The 20446-nt window shown below is 42.7% G+C and overlaps 1 protein-coding gene across 5 annotated transcripts in view; it reads right to left on the reverse strand.

The window, feature by feature from the left end:
• The window catches only part of LOC129867429 (dynamin-like 120 kDa protein, mitochondrial), an 88911-nt gene extending 73372 nt beyond the window's left edge, over positions 1-15539 (reverse strand). For 2 of the 5 annotated variants that reach the window (XR_008761608.1, XM_055940820.1), the window contains exons 1-7: positions 15329-15539; positions 14283-14601; positions 12214-12310; positions 11416-11532; positions 10813-10854; positions 9113-9201; positions 3505-3735 (exon numbers count right to left, since the gene is read on the reverse strand). Coding sequence is in view for 2 of the 5 variants with exons in the window: in XM_055940820.1 (XP_055796795.1) it covers positions 3505-3735; positions 9113-9201; positions 10813-10854; positions 11416-11532; positions 12214-12310; positions 14283-14601; positions 15329-15357 (924 nt within the window). In the remaining 3 variants the exon portion in view is untranslated. The remainder of the gene's footprint in view (positions 1-3504; positions 3736-9112; positions 9202-10812; positions 10855-11415; positions 11533-12213; positions 12311-14282; positions 14602-15328) is intronic. The other 3 variants (XR_008761609.1, XR_008761610.1, XM_055940821.1) reach the window with 3 other exon arrangements.
• Between the last annotated feature and the right edge of the window lie 4907 nt (positions 15540-20446).

Genomic DNA, 20446 nt, shown 5'->3' on the forward strand with positions numbered 1-20446 from the left:
GTAAAAATCACACAGGCACAAGTCAAATCCAACCCTGGAAAAGACAGCTGAATTATCGCAATCATCAATCAAAGAGATCATTATAAAGATTATTACTCCATGATGATTCACATTAACAGTTCCACACCTGCACTGCATTATTGAGAGAAAGAGATCACAAACCAGACAGATGGAGACCGAGCTCAAATGACTGGATGGATAGGGACGGCAAGGAGGGACAGGAGATTAAAACCACACATACAGTACCAGTCAACAGTTTTAGAACACCTACTCAAGGGTTCCACATTGTAGAATAATAGTGAAGACATCAAAACTATGAAATAACACATCATGTAGTAACCAAAAAAAGTGTTAAACCAAAATATATATTTAATATTCTGTATTCTTCAAAGTAGCAACCCTTTGCCTTGATGACAGCTTTGCACACTCTTGAAATTCTCTCAACCAGCTTCACCTGGAATGTTTTTTTTTTGTTTTTTTTAAGGAGTTCCCACTACGCTGAGTACTTTTTGGCTGCTTTTCCTTCACTTTGCGGTCCAACTCATCCCAAACATCTCAATTGGGTTGATATCAGGTGATTGTGGAGGCCAGGTCATCTGATGCAGCACTCCATCACTCTCCTTCTTGGTCAAATAGCCCTTACACAGCCTGGAGGTGTGTTGGGGCATTGTCCTGTTGAAAAACCATTGATAGTCCAGCCATGCTGGTTAAGTGTGCCTTGTATTCTAATTAAATCACTGACAGTGTCACCAGCAATGCACCCCCACACCTCCTCCTCCATGCTTCACGGTGGGAACCACACATGCGGAGATCATCCGATCACCTATTCTGCGTCTCACAAAGACATCGGTTTGAACCAAAAACCTCAAATATAGACTCATCAGACCAAAGTACAGATTCCCACAGGTCTAATGTCCATTGCTCGTGTTTCTTGGCACAAGCAAGTCTCTTCTTATTATTGGTGTCCTTTAGTGGTGGATTCTTTACAGCAATTCGACCATGAAGGCCTGATTCACACAGTCTCCTCTGAACAGTTGATGTTGAGGTGTGTTACTTGAACTCTGTGAAGCATTGATTTGGGCTGCAATCTGAGGTGCAGTTATTGCACTTATCCTCTGCAACAGAGGTAACTCTGGGTCTTCCTTTCCTGTGGCAGTCCTCATGAGAGCCAGTTTCATCATAGCGCTTGATGGTTTTTGCGACTGCACTTGAAGAAACTCAAAGTTCTTGACATTTTCAGGATTGACTGACAATGTCTTAAAGTAATGATCGTCGTTTCTCTAAGCTTATTTGAGCTGTTCTTGCCATAATATGGACTTGTTTTTTTACCAAATAGGGCTATCTTCTATATACCCCCTACCTTGTCACAACACAACTGATTGGCTCAAACACATTAAGAAGGAAAGAAATACCACAAATGAACTTTTCACAAGGCACACCTGTTAATGGAAATGCATTCCAGGTGACTACCTCATGAAGCTGGTTGAGAGAATGCCAAGAGTCTACAAATCTGTCATCAAGGCAAAGGGTGGCTATTTGAAGAATCTCAAATGAAGTATATTTTGTTTAACACTTTTTTGGTTACTACATAATTCCATGTGTTATTTCATAGTTTTGATGTCTTCACTATTATTCTACAATGTAGAAAATAGTACAAATAAAGAAAAACCCTGGAATGAGTAGGTGTCCCCAAACTTTTGACTGGTACTGTACATACGGTACACACAGACGAAAGACAGGGACTGCAGCTAAGGTGATTGTGCTAACTACTTGCAAATTGCAATGCCGTGATAACAGCCTACAGCATTCTGATTACGGAACTAAGAAAGATCTAGTATTGATTCTTATATCATGATCTAGTCCTGATCTAGTCCTATCCTGATCCTGATCTAGTCCTGATTCTGATCTAGTCGTGATCTAGTCCTGATCTAGTCCTATCCTGATCCTGATCTAGTCCTGATTCTGATCTAGTCGTGATCTAGTCCTGATCTAGTCCTATCCTGATCCTGATCTAGTCCTGATCCTGATCTAGTCCTGATCTAGTCCTGATCTAGTCCTATCCTGATCCTGATCTAGTCCTGATCCTGATCTAGTCCTGATCTAGTCCTGATCTAGTCCTATCCTGATCCTGATCTAGTCCTGATCCTGATCTAGTCCTGATCTAGTCCTGATCTAGTCCTGATCTAGTCCTATCCTGATCCTGATCTAGTCCTGATCCTGATCTAGTCCTGATCCTGATCTAGTCGTGATCTAGTCCTGATCTAGTCCTATCCTGATCCTGATCTAGTCCTGATCCTGATCTAGTCCTGATCTAGTCCTGATCTAGTCCTATCCTGATCCTGATCTAGTCCTGATCCTGATCTAGTCCTGATCCTGATCTAGTCCTGATCTAGTCCTGATCTAGTCCTATCCTGATCCTGATCTAGTCCTGATCCTGATCTAGTCCTGATTCTGATCTAGTCGTGATCTAGTCCTGATCCTGATCTAGTCCTGATTCTGATCTAGTCGTGATCTAGTCCTGATCCTGATCTAGGACTATAATTCAATTAGATTTCACTGTATAGCTGATATCTAGAGTTATTCCATAAGTTCACAGCACACAATGCAGTGTAGGTTAGTGGAGTGTTACGGGAGGAGCGTTTGGTCGCAGTCCAGCGGTTTACATGAGAAAGGGAGCCAGGGCTATGTAACTGTGGTACTGAACTGGCATGAGGGATTCTGAGATTGCCAGGCATCAGACATGCCATTCCACCAGTGGAACAAAATAGTGTGTCCCGGCACACTGCCCTGACGGATACCATAAGGACGGATGAGTTTTCCTTCAATGCCTCGTTCAAACTAAGAGGAAGTTTGAGGGAGATGACAAGGTACTATGTTTGGGCAGGCTGAATGAAGCGAGATAGCACACTTTGCAATGTAGGCTAACTAACACAATGTAGGCTAACTAGCATATGTAGGCTACCTAGTATATGTAGACTACCTTAATACAAAAACAGCTAGCCCAGAATCAAATAAACTGACAAGAACATTTTGGGCAAAGTGACACAAAAGATGTGGTTAATTAAATATTTGCTACTTATCATTGCATTGTATTCAGCGACTGGAAACTAGCACTACACAATAGGATCTGTTGTTAGTAGGATATAGCCTTGGCTATAAAAAGACTGGTAGAAATCAACAATGACCTGAGGTTCAATACAGTACACTACAGTGCCTTCTTGTCCACTTTCATATGTGAGCTAGAAAAGAGCTCTAGGCTTGCTCAATGCTACTAATCCAAACGACATATGACCATAGCAATTCCATCCACCAATTTCATAAACAGTACTCTTATGGGATTACCCGGGCAAATTTCCATTAGTCTGAATTTGAACGGCAGGGGGTTTGTCCTTCTTGAGGAGGGTGGGTGGCTTTGGGTGCGGTTCTACCGTTTACGCTCAGACGGGGGCTTCTACAGGCGAATGCTGGGTGTTGGTGTGGGGCGGGGGGGGGTAGGACCTTCACCTTGCCTTTCTGCCGAGGGGGGCTGAGACTCGGGGAGCTGGCTGGGATTGGCTCGGGTATCTGGCGCGGAGGCGGGCTCAGAAGTGGAGGCGGCGGTGGAGACAGGCGCAGGGGTGGGCTGGGAGCGGGCTCTGGGCTTGGCTGTGCGTTATTGGCTGCGGAGGCTCGCCTGACCTCCTCCTCAGCCTGCTGGATCTGCTGCTGTATGAGAATGAGCTCGACGAGCAGACCCTGAGGGACGTCACAGTGAGAGAGAGGCAGGAGCAACACAGCCGTCAACACAACGTACTGTACCCGTCATTCAAGCAACACACTAACCCAACCAACCAGGCTTCGGGTTGTCTATGTCCAATCTATGCCCACAGACTCATCATCATAGGACCTCTATGGTCAAAATTCTGTCACTGAATCCATGTCTAGGACTATATCTTGCCACCATCAGCGGTACCCAACAGTCAAGTTCTCTGTCACAGACTCCAGAACAGTCCGGAGACTGAAAGCGGAAGAGGCAACAGATACCACAACCAGTGTCTCGCAGCCAGTGGCACAAGTGGGTAAGATTCTGTACAGTTTCTAAGCAGTATTCCATAGTGTTCACTGCTATGGCTTTTATAGTAATACTAAAACAACTGATGCCTACCAACTTACACAATGATCATGCTATTCGACGCAATGAAAATATGACACATGAACACTCTGGAAAACTGTCTTAATATTCAACAGGTTTTAGGATAATGTAGATGTGGATACATTATTGAATGTGGATAAACTACTAAAATAATTGCTGATATTAAAAAAATGTAATATAATCACCGTAAAAATGTGGGATGTTGGTCAATATCATACAATTATATTATCTGCTAAAATCAGCCTGATGATAAACAAAGCTAGCTACGCAGGGAAGAGGGTTTTAAAATGCCAGTAACATTACTAACATCCCTAGGTTTGTCAGAAATCCCAGTTGGAAGATTTGATGGAACCAGAAGGGAATAAGCAGGAAATCTGTGAATCTTCCAACCACGATTTCTGGGAAAACCTGGGAAATTTGGAAAAGTTACAGTAGCAGAATGTTGCAACCCCTAGCAGGGAATGAGTGATCTGTCAGGGATGGAGCAGGAAGTGTGCTACAGCCCAGGGGAAGATGAGCAGAGCCACAGTCCAATGATCCTCAACTCATCCCTCTCCCTTGGTTTCAGCTGCCCAATGAACAGTACATCCAAAAACTGAGGCAACTGCTTATATTGAGAGACTTTCCAAAAATGTCTGTGAAGCAGGGTTGGGGTCCGTCTGTTTTACCTCAGTCCATTCAGGTAATTAATAGAAATTCTATTTCAAACTCATTCATTTAAAATACATATAAACATTGGCTGAGTTGAGACAAAATTGACCGCAACTCAGGAATCAAGTTGATCTATGATAATGTTTTTCCATGTTAGGCACCACTGCTTAAGACTGAAACATGTTCCTCTTAAAGTCACCGGGGTGCAACAGTGTGAAAGGTTGAAAAGTGTAAAACAACATTAAAAGCAGGACTACTCTACTGAACATGGGGACAACAGTGTAAGAGCCCTTGAGAGGAGAGCAACAATACAACATGGATGAACTGAGGAGAGAACAGAACAGAGCTGGATGCAAAACGGTGTCATGGTTCAGAAGCTAAAGAGCATTTAGTTATGAATGCAGCTCAAGGCTTCTGGAAAAAACAAACACATGGAGAAGCATGAGATGAAAAAGCAACGGCAAATATCCTCATATGTACGTATAGCAGTAGCCTATATTCATATTCTACCGGTGAAGTTAAATTCTGTAAGGTCAAGCACTGAACATGTATCTTTCTAACACAAGAAAGAAGAATATTACCGACAGCATACAAATGGGCAACAGAAACACTGGCACAGTATAATGAAACTCAGTCCTACAGAGTACAAATGTCTAAGAAAACCAATGGTCCAAACCTCATGTCTCTATTATAATCTGTTAAGTTATTGGAGTTTTCACCCCTGTAGGATGGCCAAAATTAGGGTGACTAAATCAATGGAGGCCAGAGAGAAAAAGTGGTCAAAATAAGGACAATTGCAGTGTGTTGTGTCAGCTAAACTGGATTCTGATCAAGAATAAAGGCTACCTGACAGGCTCACTTTCCCGTTGAACCCGTCATCTTTATTCTCGAATCCGTAGGTCATAAAACAATATAGATATCGATTTTGAGACATGACATGTAGTATTTTCATATTTCACTACACGCTTTTCATATTAAATGCAAAATTCCTGTTATTTTCAAAGATTTCTCACAAAAACATGCGTATCTCTGAAATGTCAACAGAGCATCGAATGTACAAGTTTTTTTATTTTCCTTTTACATTTAATTCAGCTCGTGTTGCACGAACCCGAGTGGCACAGCAGTCTAAGGCACGACATCTCAGTGTAGGAGGCGTCACTACAGACACCCTGGTTCGAATCCACGCTGTAGCACAACTGGCCGTGATTGGGAGTCCCATAGGGCGGCGCACAATTGGCCCAGTGTCGTCCGGGTTTGGCCGTTGTAGGCCATCATTGTAAATAAGAACTTGTTCTTAACAGACTTGCCTAGTTAAAAAAAGGTTGTTTTTTTTAACGCAAAATGAGCTTTTTGAATAACCACAGAAACAGCTTTGAAGACGACCACCACTACATGTAAAATCCTCAAAAGTAGCTGCAAGAAAGCTGAACCACTCAACCGAGCTCGGTGCTTATTATCGGATGTATTAAGTTACGAAATCCGACTTTTTGGATATACTGTTAATTAAATGTTAGAGAAAGATACAACTGAATGATTCAGAACACGAATAATTATATGTCTTTGTAAAATGTATTTTATAACACAAGGAAGTAAAATATCACCAAAGCACGTTTTCACCCACTGTCAGAGTGGGTAGACACCCTATAGCATGTATGAAAAAACATTATGTACAGTGCATTCAGAAAGTATTCAGACCCCTTAACTTTTGCTATATTATTACGCTACAGCTTTATTCTAAAATGGATTACATTGTTTTTTCCTCCTCATCAATCTACACACAATACCCCATAATGATCCTTTACTCAGTACTTTGTTGAAGCACCTTTGGCAGCGATTACAGAATCAAGTCTTCTTGGGTATGACGCTACAAGCTTGGAAACCCTGTATTTGGGGAGTTTCTCCTATTCTTCTCTGCAGACTCTCTCAAGCTCTGTCAGGTTGGATGGGGAGCGTTGCTGCACAGCTTTGTTCAGGTCTCTCCAGAGATGTTCGACCGGGTTCAAGTCAGGGCTCTGGCTGGGCCACTCAAGGACATTCAGAGACTTGTCCCGAAGCAACTCCTGCGTTGTCTTGGCTGTGTGCTTCGGGTCGTTGTCCTGTTGGAAGGTGAACCTTCGCCCCAGACTGATGTCCTGAGCGCTCTGGAGCAGGTTTCATCAAGGATCTCTCTGTTCATCTCTCCCTAGATCGTGACAAGTCTCCCAGTCCCTGCAGATAAAAAACATCCCCACAACATGATGCTGCCACCACCATGCTTCACCGTAAGAATGGTGCCAGATTTCCTCCAGATGTGACACTTGGCATTGAGGACAAAGAGTTCAATCTTGGTTTCATCAGACCAGAGAATCTTGTTTCTCATGGTCTGAGAGTCCTTTAGGTTCCTTTTGGCAAACTCTAAGTGGGCTATCATGTGCCCTTTACTGAGGAGTGGCTTCCGTCTGGCCACTCTACCATAAAGGCCTGATTGGTGGAATGCTGCAGAGATGGCTGTCCTTCTGGAAGGTTCTCCCATCTCCACAGAGGAACTCTGGAGCTTTGTCACAGTGACCATCGGGTTCTTGGTCACCTGCCTGACCAATGCTCTTCTCCCCCGATTGCTCAGTTTGGCTGGACGGCCAGCTCTAGGAAGTGTCTTGGTGGTTCCGAAGTTCTTCCATTTAAGAATGATGGAGGCCACTGTGTTCTTTGGAACCTTCAATGCTGCAGAAATGTTTTGGTACCTTTCCCCAGATCTGTGCCTCGACACAATCCTGTCTCGGAGCTCTGCGGACAATTCCTTTGACCTAATGGCTTGGTTTTTGCTCTGACATGCATTGTCAACTGTGAGACCTTATATAGACAAGTGTGCCAAATCATGTCCAACCAATTGAATTTACCACAGGTGGACTCCAATCAAGTTGTAGAAACATCAAGATTGCTCAATGAAAACAGGATTCACCTAAATTCAATTTCAAGTCTCATAGCAAAGGGTTGGAATACTTAAGTAAATAAGGAGTGTTTTTTTATTTTTATACATTTGCAAAAATGTCTAAAAAGCAGTTTTTGCTTTGTCATTATGGGGTATTGTGTGTAGGGAAACACTTTTTTATCCATTTTAGAATAAGGCTGTAACATAACAAAAAGTCAAGGGGTCTGAAAAGTTTCCAAATGCACTGTATAGGCAGTCAGCCAGGACTGTGGTCAATCCCAAAATTATGTGAAATTCAGTTAATGACCTAAAAAAAACAATTTACCTCAAGGAGTTTGAATCCAAGGCCTGATTTTCACTTAATTTCCCAAATTGACGAACTGAAATGGAATTTCCATTGAGCCAAACTGCCAACTCCAAAAAGCAGTAGTCTGCTGATGAGGGTGAGCTATGTGCCACAGGGAGTGAGGGTGAGCTATGTGCCACAGGGAGTGAGGGTGAGCTATGTGCCACAGGGAGTGAGGGTGAGCGATGTGCCACAGGGAGTGAGGGTGAGCGATGTGCCACAGGGAGTGAGGGTGAGCAATGTGCCACAGGGAGTGAGGGTGAGCAATGTGCCACAGGGAGTGAGAGTGAGCTATGTGCCACAGGGAGTGAGAGTGAGCTATGTGCCACAGGGAGTGAGAGTGAGCTATGTGCCACAGGGAGTGAGAGTGAGCTATGTGCCACAGGGAGTGAGTGTGAGCTATGTGCCACAGGGAGTGAGAGTGAGCTATGTGCCACAGGGAGTGAGGGTGAGCTATGTGCCACAGGGAGTGAGGGTGAGCTATGTGCCACAGGGAGTGAGGGTGAGCTATGTGCCACAGGGAGTGAGGGTGAGCTATGTGCCACAGGGAGTGAGGGTGGGCTATATGCCACAGGGAGTGAGGGTGGGCTATATGCCACAGGGAGTGAGGGTGGGCTATATGCCACAGGGAGTGAGGGTGGGCTATATGCCACAGGGAGTGAGGGTGAGCTATATCCCACAGGGAGTGAGGGTGGGCTATATGCCACAGGGAGTGAGGGTGAGCTATATGCCACAGGGAGTGAGGGTGGGCTATATGCCACAGGGAGTGAGGGTGGGCTATATGCCACAGGGAGTGAGGGTGGGCTATATGCCACAGGGAGTGAGGGTGGGCTATATGCCACAGGGAGTGAGGGTGGGCTATATGCCACAGGGAGTGAGGGTGGGCTATATGCCACAGGGAGTGAGGGTGGGCTATATGCCACAGGGAGTGAGGGTGAGCTATATGCCACAGGGAGTGAGGGTGGGCTATATGCCACAGGGAGTGAGGGTGGGCTATATGCCACAGGGAGTGAGGGTGAGCTATATGCCACAGGGAGTGAGGGTGAGCTAGTCAGGCAGTGCAGAGCAGACTTGCCTTCCTAAACTGCTTGCCGCTGGCCTCTGGTGTGGCCGTGACCGGGGCATCTGTGGCAGCTTTTACTGGAGAGTCCCCAGGGGCTTCGGCTAGGAGACAAAAACAGCACAGCGCATGAGAAAATCACCAGGTTGCACCACACATCATCGATTATAGTTTATTAGCAAATAGCAGTAATGAGTGAAAAGTATTGGCATGCACAACATTAGAGAGGACTATCTACCATCTATGCCCCAGGACAGAACCTGCATGATGGAATCTCAAAGGTTTGGAAAATATTGCTCACAATAACATTCGGGAGCTTGTGCTTTTCATTGGCTCTCTGACAAGTTATGTCTGATATGGTACTATAAAATAATGACAATGAAATCATTCATTAATTGCCATCAAATTGGCAAACCCTTACACAGTGCTGTTATGAAAGACGTTTCTCTCCTGTACAACTCAGCTTGGAGTTGGGAGGTGCTACAGAGCCAGCTGAACCAGCAGCAAAACATATTTATATATTTCCCTTCAGAACATCATGGAACAACAATCCTTCATCCAGCCAATGAAAGACCTGTCAATAACAAGCCTCACAACTACAGTACTGTGTCCCAAATGGCACCCTACATTTCCTATATAGTGCCCTACTTTTGACCAGATCCATATGGGGCCTTGGACAAAAGTAGTGCACTACATAGGGAATAGGGTGCCACTTGCGACACAACCCAGGAATACACCTATTGTTTTAGCAAGTCAAAGAAGAGGTATGGATGGAGTTCAAGATGTTTCCATCTATCATAGACAGATGTATTTTCCAAACATTTGAGAGGCATCAGCTACCAGCAGACAAGGAGAGCCCTCCAAGAAGAGGACTATCCTTCCATCATGTAAGTAGAGGGGGGGGACCAAAGAGGCCAGGGAAGCCAGGGAGAAAGGAGGAGGAACTTGGAAATCAAAAGGAGGAAAAAACACAAGTAGGACAGACAAAAGCCACAGTCAGATGAAACCAAACCCAAGGCAGAAGGAGAGGATGCAGTGGATCTGTTGTTGAAACCACTGTGGACCACAAGATCGGCAGCATCACATCCAATTCAATCCAAATACATTCTATTCAGTCAACTTTGGTTTTCAGAGGAAGTGTTTTTAGAGGAATTCGATTACATAATAAGACGGTGAACAAAATATCAATCCTTTCACTTATCTGATATCAACTATATGATATATATATGATATAAGAATATATCCTGTACATCAATTAAAGACTGTGTCAATCTAAGCATTTTCTCCACCCAAAAAAACAAATCCTTCCATCAATAATTTGTCACTGGTGTCTGAAACAGCAGCATCGTCAGATAAAGACAACAAGTTGGTAGTCTGGAAGCCAATCGTGTTGGTTTGGAGGTCAATATCTAAGAGCACTGCACACTGTCTCTGGCTCCAAAGCACTACTAAACAGGGTGCTGCCGCACACACGCCGAGGGGCTGCCTCACACACGCCGAGGGGCTGCCTCACACACGCCGAGGGGCTGCCGCACACACGCCGAGGGGCTGCCGCACACACGCCGAGGGGCTGCCGCACACACGCCGAGGGGCTGCCTCACACACGCCGAGGGGCTGCCGCACACACGCCGAGGGGCTGCCGCACACACGCCGAGGGGTGGGTATTCAAACAGCACCATGGCGGAGAGGGGGGACTGACTGTAGGGGATACACACCTAACAACAAACGCTGACCAGAAGCTCCTTTACTACCAACACCTGTGAAGAACGCAGAGGGGAAGAAGGGAAGAACACAAAACAAATCAAAAGACTGTAGCAAAGGAGTCGGAGCAGGGTCACTGCAGGGTACATGTTTTAAGGCCCTGCTCTGAGCTTGATATCATGGCTGCATCCTTTAAGTCCAGAGTCAGATACCATTGGCTACGTGTGCAATCTGTGCACGTCATTGTGATACTACTAATAATGCAGAATAGCTAAATCGGGCAAGTTAAAAGTGAATGTAACTGACAGTACATTAGCAAAAATCGAAATGCTTTTTTTGCTGGAAAGTATGAAGGTAGATTGCTAGGTATGCAGGTATGAATCAACAAAAGAAGCCCACTTCAAGTTCAGAATACCAATGACGTACATTTTTCTACCACTTGAAGCAGCTGCTATTGCTATTCTAGGTTCACAAAGCTCAAGATGTTAATTTATCACTTTTGCCACTTGTTCCAAAAAATATATACAATCCTGGCCAAAAAGAGTTTAGTAACCGCTTTGTCTGACATAGCCTCCAAAAAGGCGATCTATTTTTTAATCTGACAAGACTGTACTCACCGGTGAAGAGGATGCTCTTGAGGAAGGTGAAGTTCTCTCCTATCTTATCTAAATCGGGTAACTCTGGTAGAAACTTGGCAATCTCCACTAACTCAGGCAGCATTTTGGTTAGTTTATCTGTGTGCAGAAGAGAATTGCGATTGGGTAGGTGGAGTTTATCCTTTGAACATGGAAATCAAATTAACCAAACTAACTGAGCAGCCTTAACAGAAAGACAGCACTGGCTCAGCCCAAATACTACATACAATTCACGTCAGATTAACCACACACACACTTTACTGATTAACAGGAATTAAACCAACATGACAAGTTATTTAACAGTGGTAAATCTATATAAGAATTTTTGGTTCACAGGCTTCTAATGAGTCATTTCACGTAGGGGATTTCTGCATATGTGTTTCTTCGACCCTCCTCGATCCAAACAGGGAAACAAATCAGAATATTTTGGGGGCATTGAAAAACATTTTAAGTGTAAAGTGAAACAGACAGAAGGTACCCAAAAAAAGACATTGGATCTATATATTTTTTTATAACATCTTTGAGAGCTAACAATCACCAAAATAAAGCTAGACAGTCCAGGAGCATCTAAAACTACAGAAACGATGCATTCAGGAGTTATTTTGTGATAGCATGGGGCCCCCACTGATTTTGTTATGTTTGAGTCACTCAGCATAAGAACATGGCATAAGCCATGGGAAAACGAGTAGAAAGGAGGGCCACTAAATCTTCCAGTCGACCAACACACCTACTGCCAAGTCTACCACCTAAACCCCATTTTGAACCAGAAAAAAATCTTACCGAGGTCAATTTGTTTACTCAGCTCCCAGAAGAAATCAGGTATTGCCCAAATGTATTCACCCATATCAGGCAGCATATCCTTCCATTCCTCATAAGTCTGGAAGAACAGAACAGACGTGGCATTTCAATCACATGGTCAACTTACAATTTTTGTTGTGATCATGGGAAAACAAATTACCTCAGTTAAAGATTAACAACAACAATATTTCAAGGGATGGGTTAGGGTACAATAATTGGACATACATTTGTTAAGTATTCAGACCCCTTCCTTTTTTCCACATTTGGTTACATTACAGCCTTATTCTAAAATGGATTAAATACATGTTTTCCACAATCAATTTACACACAATACCACATCATGACAAAGTAAAAACATGTTTTTACACATTTTTATAAAATAAAACAGAAATAACTTATTTACATAATTATTCAGACCCTTTTCTATGAGACTTGAAATTGAGCTCAGGTGCATTCTGTTTCCATTGACCATCCTTGAGCTGTTTCTACAACTTGATTGGAGTCCACCTGTGCTAAATTCAATTGATTGGACATGATTTGGAAAGGCACACACCTGTCTATATAAGGTCCCACAGTTGACAGTGCATTTCTGTGCAAAAACCAAGCCATGAGGTCGAAGGAATTGTCCATAGAGCTCAGAGACAGGATTGTGTCGAGGCACAGATCTGGGGAAGGGTACCAAAACATTTCTGCAGCATTGAAGGTTCCAAACAACAGTGGCCTCCATCATTCTTAAATGGAAGAAGTTTAGAACCATCAAGACTCTTCCTAGAGCTGGCCGCCCGACCAAACTGAGCAATCGGGGGAGAAGGACCTTGGTCAGGGAGGTGACCAAGAACCCAATGGTGACTTCCAACAGAACAACTCGAAGCACACAGCCAGGGCAACGCAGGAGTGGCTTCAGGACAAGTCTCTGAATGTCCTTGAGAGGCCCAGCCAGAGCCCGGTCTTGAACCTGATCGAACATCTCTAGAGACCTGACAATAGCTGTGCAGCGATGCTCCCCATCCAACCTGACAGATTGAAAGGCTCTACAGAGAAGAACGGGAGAAACTCCCCAAATACAGGTGTGCCAAACTTGTAGCGTCATACCCAAGAAGACTCGATGCTGTAATCGCTGCCAAAGGTGCTTCAACAAAGTACTGAGTAAAGGGTTTGAATACTGAATACAATCAAGTTGTAGAAACATCAGGGATTATCAATGGAAACAGGACGCACCTGAGCTCAATTTCGAGTCTAATAGAAAAGGGTCAGTAAATAAGGTATTTCTGTTTCATTTTATAAATGTGTATAAAAACCTGTTTTAGCTTTGTCACTAAGGGGTATAGTGTGTAGATTGAGGGAAGACATTTTTAAAATCCATTTTAGAATAAAGCTGTAACAAAATGTGGAAAAGGTTTAAGGAGTCTGAATACTTTTTGAATGCACTGTATTTCCCATTCTAAGTGTCATGAGAGGGTTAACTCAGAGGAAAACACAAGGGTCGTTTTACCTAGGTTGTATGAGTCTGGGCTAAAAAAAACAGGTGTGGGAAGTCTAGACACATCTAGCCATACAAGATCAACTTCAACAGAATCATATGTAAACCTAGTCCATATAGTGAAAGGGTTTTGAAATAACCAGCTCATCAGGTTATCTCATCTGTGCTGGCAGTCTGGCATAAACACATACCCTAGCAGAGTGCCAATCAAATGTAGAGCAAGTCACCTCTGTTCCACTGGGAGTGGAGGTAAGTAGAGCGACTCGTACATTAGGATTAGAAAAGCAGCACTCAAAGACAATATTGCTTAAGCACAGTGTGAACGGTAATAAACCACTTTCTATGTGTTTGTTACTCTCACTGCGCTTACCAAGCAGGTCCAGCCAATTAGAGATCAGAGTGCCAAATGGTATTTAGATGAGAGATGCACTTGTATCATGTGTCTTAAGTCTAACAGACAAGTACAACAGCTTCTTTCGAACAACATTATGGGGCAGTAACCTGTTATACGTGTCTGGGAAACTGGCCGTTACCATACAACTCTCTCTCCTCTACCTCACATGTACTGTACCTTCTTGGCGGTGTACCCGCCTCCCACTGCTGAGCCCAGCACAATGTACCGGAGCTTGAGTAGCCTGGAGGCCAGGCGGAGCATCCAGAAGTTGCGGTGCTGCTGGTAGCGCCAGCCGCCGTGACCACCCGGGGGAGGCTTGGGGGGCTGCATGGGCAGCCGGGACATGGAGGTGAAGTGGCGGGCTGCCGAGCGGTGCGGGGGGGTGACACTGGCATTGTACCGGTGCTGGATGGCACGAGACAGAGGGTGCAGCTTCTGTAAGGGCATCCTGAACCTCACCCCCATGTTAGGGGAGACCAGGTTTCTGCAGGCCATGCTGACAGGACAGAGACATGGAGAAAATGTGTCAGGGATTTAGACCCACAAGCAACATTAACACTGTACCATTCTGCAGACATCGGTTAGGTGTGATGAGTAGAACGATTGATCGTATAATGTACAGTACAACATGATGAACAACAACGGCATGATAGTGTTGATTGAATGGGGAACAAAACGTTAGTTAGCTACAGTAGCTGCACATCTGCCTGGCTAAATACAGTAACGTGTTTTTAGCTACAATGCATCGTTAACTTACAATGTCAACCTTTTGTTACGCAGATAATTACCTAACCCACACCCAATCTAGCTGGCCACTTGATGTCAGTGATTCCAATTTGTTTAACACCAAGCTAATGTCTAGCTAACTGTTAGCGTTACCTTCTTGAACATCATCAAGCGTAATAACAAGCTTTTCGTAGCCAGCCTCTTGGCAACAAGCAACTTAACTAAGCTAACGTTAGCAAGACAGTCATGTAATTAGGAGAAGTACAGCATTGTCATCAACTAGCTATTGCTGTTAAGTCAATCAATGAATGATGCATAAACTATCTAGCTAACATTGTGGTCAACATTGCTAGGTAGTTATCTCAATATAGCACAGCGAGCAACACTGTCCTCATGCCCAGATAGCTACTGTTAGATAGCGAGCTGACTATCTATTTATCTAGCTAGCCGGCTAACGCTAAAGGTGGAGCTTTCGAAAATATTGTTACCCTACTTACCAGGCCACTGCGCTTCCAACTCGTAACATAATGCTATTACCAACAACGGGTAAATGAAAATGTGTTATAAATTCGCGCTCACGCACAATTCAAATCATTTTTACAGAGGGAACACATTGGTTAACTTGCTAACTAAAAAGGACACAGCATGAAATCAGAATGACATTTCTGCTTGCTGGAAACGAGTCCAACCTCCAAATCAGCACTGACAAAACTGTCTATGGTGCTTCAAGTTCCTACACACAAACTCAGTCACGTCAATAGTTGTGTTCTCTAATTTGTCAACATATAGCTAAATCAATTGGATAAATTATGATTTTTTTTTTAAATAGTAAGAATTTCCACACCTAATCAGACTAAAAATACAATGTTGTCTTAAATGTTCTACCATGAACGCTGTAGACCTCACAAAACTGAATAATTAACCCACAAATGCTTGAGGGCATAACAAACTGCACACATCTACTACTACTCATTATCTGTGGTGTGGATGGTCCGATAATGCACAATATCAAAATGAACTATTCAACGTTGTACAATTATGATGGGTCATTGCTTTTTGCTCTCTACACTCCTGCTACTCGCTATTTAGTAATTATGTATAGTAGATACTTACCCCTACCTACATGTACAAATTTCCTCGAATAACCTATACCGCCGCACTTTGACTCGGTACCGGTACACCCTGTATATAGCCTCATTATTATTATTTAATTTTTTGGGAAATATTTTCTTAACTATATTTTCTTAATCTGCATTGTTGGTTAAGGGCTTGTAAGTAAGCATTTCACCTGTTGTATTGGGCGCATGTGACAAATAGAATTTGATTTGATTCGTCTGATTTTTACAATGATCTATTGAACACTAAATAGGCTAAATATGAAAAAAAATGTGCTTTTAACATTAAATAATGCCCCCAACATGTGGAAAACATGGGAGAATCTCAATTGCCCTCTCCTCGCATCCGCTCTCCTCACCTCCTTATCAAAACCCATTGGAGGAGAAGGTCAGAGGGGCGGGACCTCTGGCTTTTTCCTCCAATGTGTCTTGAGGGGGAGGAGAGAGGACACGAGGAGGCCCAATTGAGATGCACCCATAGTCTCACCATCAGGCTGAGGCAGAGGGGGAGCAATGATGTACAGTATACAAACACGATTTGCTAATGTTATGCTAATTGCTAATGTTATGTGTTGGCCAATGAGAGGCTCTGATGCCACCATCTACCATATTGGTACTGCTCAGAAGGAGCATCCTGCATCAGAATAAATGAAATTCAACAGTACTTCAGTTTAATGTTTCATGAATAAAGTGATGGAACTACCATGAGCCTGTGTTACTGTGTCAGACTGGGTAACACCTCATTAGAAACATCACATTGACATTTAACCCATTGGTCATTTTTGATTAAATAAAAATATGGATATACCCAACCAGAAGTATCTATAACATTATCGACTAATACTTTCTATGACATCACTGACACAGAGCCCACAGAAGTCGCACCAACATAATTTTATTAGTGACTCAATGTATGAATGTGAGAGCAAGTAGACAAACCGTAAAATACAGGAGAGCTGTTTCAAAGTGTAAACACTTAATCAAAATGCATTCTGCTTCATTGTGACAATAATGCTTGTACGAACTCAAACCCATGCGCAGAGGTAGGGGTAAAACCATAACTTTTACTTAGAGTCTAAAATGAAACAAGGCAACAGCACAAGAGCACACTAACAAATCATGAAACCATAGCAACAATACAGGCCAACTGAGGAACATAAATAACCAGGCAACCATGTGAACAGAGAAGGTGAAACCAATAAGAAATAATCAGGGTAACCTGGAAAACAAGGTAAGGGCGCCCTCCAGGGGTAACCTAAGGAAACAACACTCAAATAAAACAGAACCTGTGACACTTCATAATATTACTAAATCTCTCAATTATTTTGTGATGCCCATTACCATTACTGCGGAATGATGCATGTTTAATGACTCATGAAAGGAAATAAAATTAATGTATACACTCCTTTTATTTGCAAAATCATTTCTCAACATTTATGAACAAGAGCAAGTGACTTAACACAGACCCAAAATTGCAAAAATAAATTTCCTAAATTCTACCCCGTACAGGTCCTAAAAAATTAAAAATAAACACTATATAATGCATCTCCTTAGACCCACATGCATCTCTTAGTAGTATTTGTTGTGTGTCAGTATGATTATTGTGGCTTCAGTAGCCTCAAACATTGGAAAACTGTCCACTCTCTCAAGGCTCAGGAGAAGACATAGAATCAGACAGTTTCGACGTAACCAAAGTTATTTACAAAAACAGGGGGGCAGTCAAACGACAGGTCAAGGGCAGGCAGAGGTCAGTAATCCAGAGCAGAGTGCGAAAGGTACAGAACAGCAGACAGGCTCAGGGCAGGCCGAGGTCAGTAATCCAGAGCAGAGTGCGAAAGGTACAGAACAGCAGACAGGCTCAGGGCAGGCCGAGGTCAGTAATCCAGGGTGGTGTGACAAGGTACAGAACAGCAGTCAGGCTCAGGGCAGGCAGAATGGTCGAAACCAGGAACTAGAGAACGACAGGAAAACCACTGGTAGGCTTGATGAGACAAAAACTGACAACAGACAAACAGAGAACACGGGTTTAAATACACTGAGGATAATGGGGAAGATGGGCGACACCTGGAGGGAGGTGTAGACAATTACAAAGGTGAAACAGATCAGGGCGTGACACACTTGTCTGACACCACACTGGTTGCCAACACAAACTTAGTGTATCTTCTCCATACATAGAAAACCCACAAAATAGTTTATCTATTAAAAATATATATGTTTTTGATAGGAAAATTCTAACATTTGCAGTGGTCAAATGTTTTTGATCCATTTTGATGTGATTTTAATATAATTTCTCAGTTTTCTTAACACACATTTTTTTTCTACTATTGAAGCTCAATGTTGGATTTTGCAACGTTTCCAGAATATTGTTCTACAAATGATAATCAGAGGCCTATTGCACATATTTCTGAAGGATAATAAAATGTTTTCATCTGACAGGGTCAAGCTTTTGTTTTACAGCAACAATCTTCAAAGTATGTGAAAGAAAGTGAATAATTAGGATTTTCGACACATAACAAAAAATGGTCCCGCTTTAAATGACATGCAGCTTATAAAGGCTTCATAAAGCCTTCATAAACACTACACAAATATGTCACAAATCATCTATAACCATATATCATGCTTTATATAGGGTTCAATAATGTGACATAACTGTGTGACATAACTACCCATGTCAAATTTGACATAACCCACTATGTCAAATATTACATAAACCTGCACTTTATAAGTGATGGCATAAGCGCCACTAAATAAAGGCCTTATAAATCATATTAAATTGAGGCTTCACAAAGCATTCATAACCCTGCCATATATCTTGGTAGAGCATTGCAACGCCAGGATAATGGGTTCGATTCCCGGGACCAGCCATACATAAAAATGTATTCACGCATGACTGTAAGTCGCTAAAAAATCGTTTGCTAAATTGTATATAATATATTACTCTAAAACATTTCTAGGAAGGTCCAACTTCTTTCCCTCTTAAGTGCATAGTCATTGGACCTGAGCCAAACTGGTATGGGCAATCTGTTGAAATCACACTGGATGTATTAGACTAGAATTGCACTGGTGGCAATTACCTCTGGATTGTGGATTAATGACATGGGGTATCAGTCTACTCAGTGACACCCAGAGAACATTAACATTGTAGCTCTTATTGCGGGACTCTGAAACAACTGTGAATTGAGCCACATTTATTGTCAATCTACTATGTGTATTGAACACTATGAATTTAAACATTCCTTGTTTCTACTTGTATAGAGTGAGTCCGAATCCAACCTCGAGGGACATGCTCCTCGGAGGGTCTGTCGTGGAGTCTGTAGCAGAGGATGCTACTGTAGGGTCTGCCGGACAAGGTGCCAGACGGTTTATAGACCCAGAACCGCTCAAAATGCTTAGGTTTACACTCCTAAATTGTGGTTTGATCCACATCTCTTTTTCAAAAATACTGAGGCAAACAATGCTGCTGATTTGCATTTCACATGGGGTTTCTTCTGATTATTGTGCTGATAAGGATCATTATGGGTGTTACGTTATAGCACTTCTCATAAGTACGTCTATTTTCTGTTAGATGTAGAGCATCATTCATGTTCTGTCACATACTTTGAAGATTATTTGTTGCTGTAAAGGAAAGCTTAAGTTTTTATTATTTGTCAATAAAAGCAGTATTCGTTTATTTTATATCCTTTTATTATTCTGAAGTAATGGTAATAGGAATCAAAATAATTGAGTTTTATTAAAGAATATTATGAAGCCAAATGCATTTTGATGCTTTCTCGCTCGTGGCCTCTAGATAGAGTAGCAAGCACAGTAATACGGATTCCCCTCACAAAGATTTTGTATATTCATCTCTACTTATTTTTTTTGATGGGTTTCTATGCTGCTGCTGATTAAATTATTAACACCAATCACTTGTGAAACACTTTTACATTGCAAAATAATTGGACAAGAGGGGTTGAAGTTCAAGTAAACTCACCATAAGACAAAGAAATAAGAAACTTTAATACTTGGACAGGATATAAGTGCATGGTTAGACTGAACCAATGATGTCATCCTGACATCCAGCGACAAAAGGAGCAAAGGATAATTTCTGTTTACACATTGGAGTTGCTGGCCATACTCTTGGCTGCAGAGTGGTTGGAGGTGAGGCCTCACAGGGTAGTCTGACTTCTGTGCAGCACTGATGAACTTTAGATATATAAGAACAGTGTTAAAAAACAAATGGCAAGTCTTGTGGGAAAGGGAAGACACCTGTATACGATTCAGGAAAAGGTGGAGGCAAGGAGGTTCTCAGGTAGGAAAGTGTCATTAGGCTGAGACTGGGACACACAAAGCTCAACAGCAAATTGAAATTGGAAGGAAAACATCCAACTGGGAGGTGTGATCAATGTGGAGACAGTGGAACATATTTCAGTGGCAGCAATATTGGAGGGAAAGGGAGAGTCTGTTATTAGAATTAAGTAATGGTGTTGAAGAGCCAAGCTTAAGTGAACTGCTGAGAAAATC

The sequence above is a fragment of the Salvelinus fontinalis genome, chromosome 12 (genome assembly GCF_029448725.1).
Source record: "Salvelinus fontinalis isolate EN_2023a chromosome 12, ASM2944872v1, whole genome shotgun sequence".
Lineage (NCBI taxonomy): Eukaryota > Metazoa > Chordata > Actinopteri > Salmoniformes > Salmonidae > Salvelinus > Salvelinus fontinalis.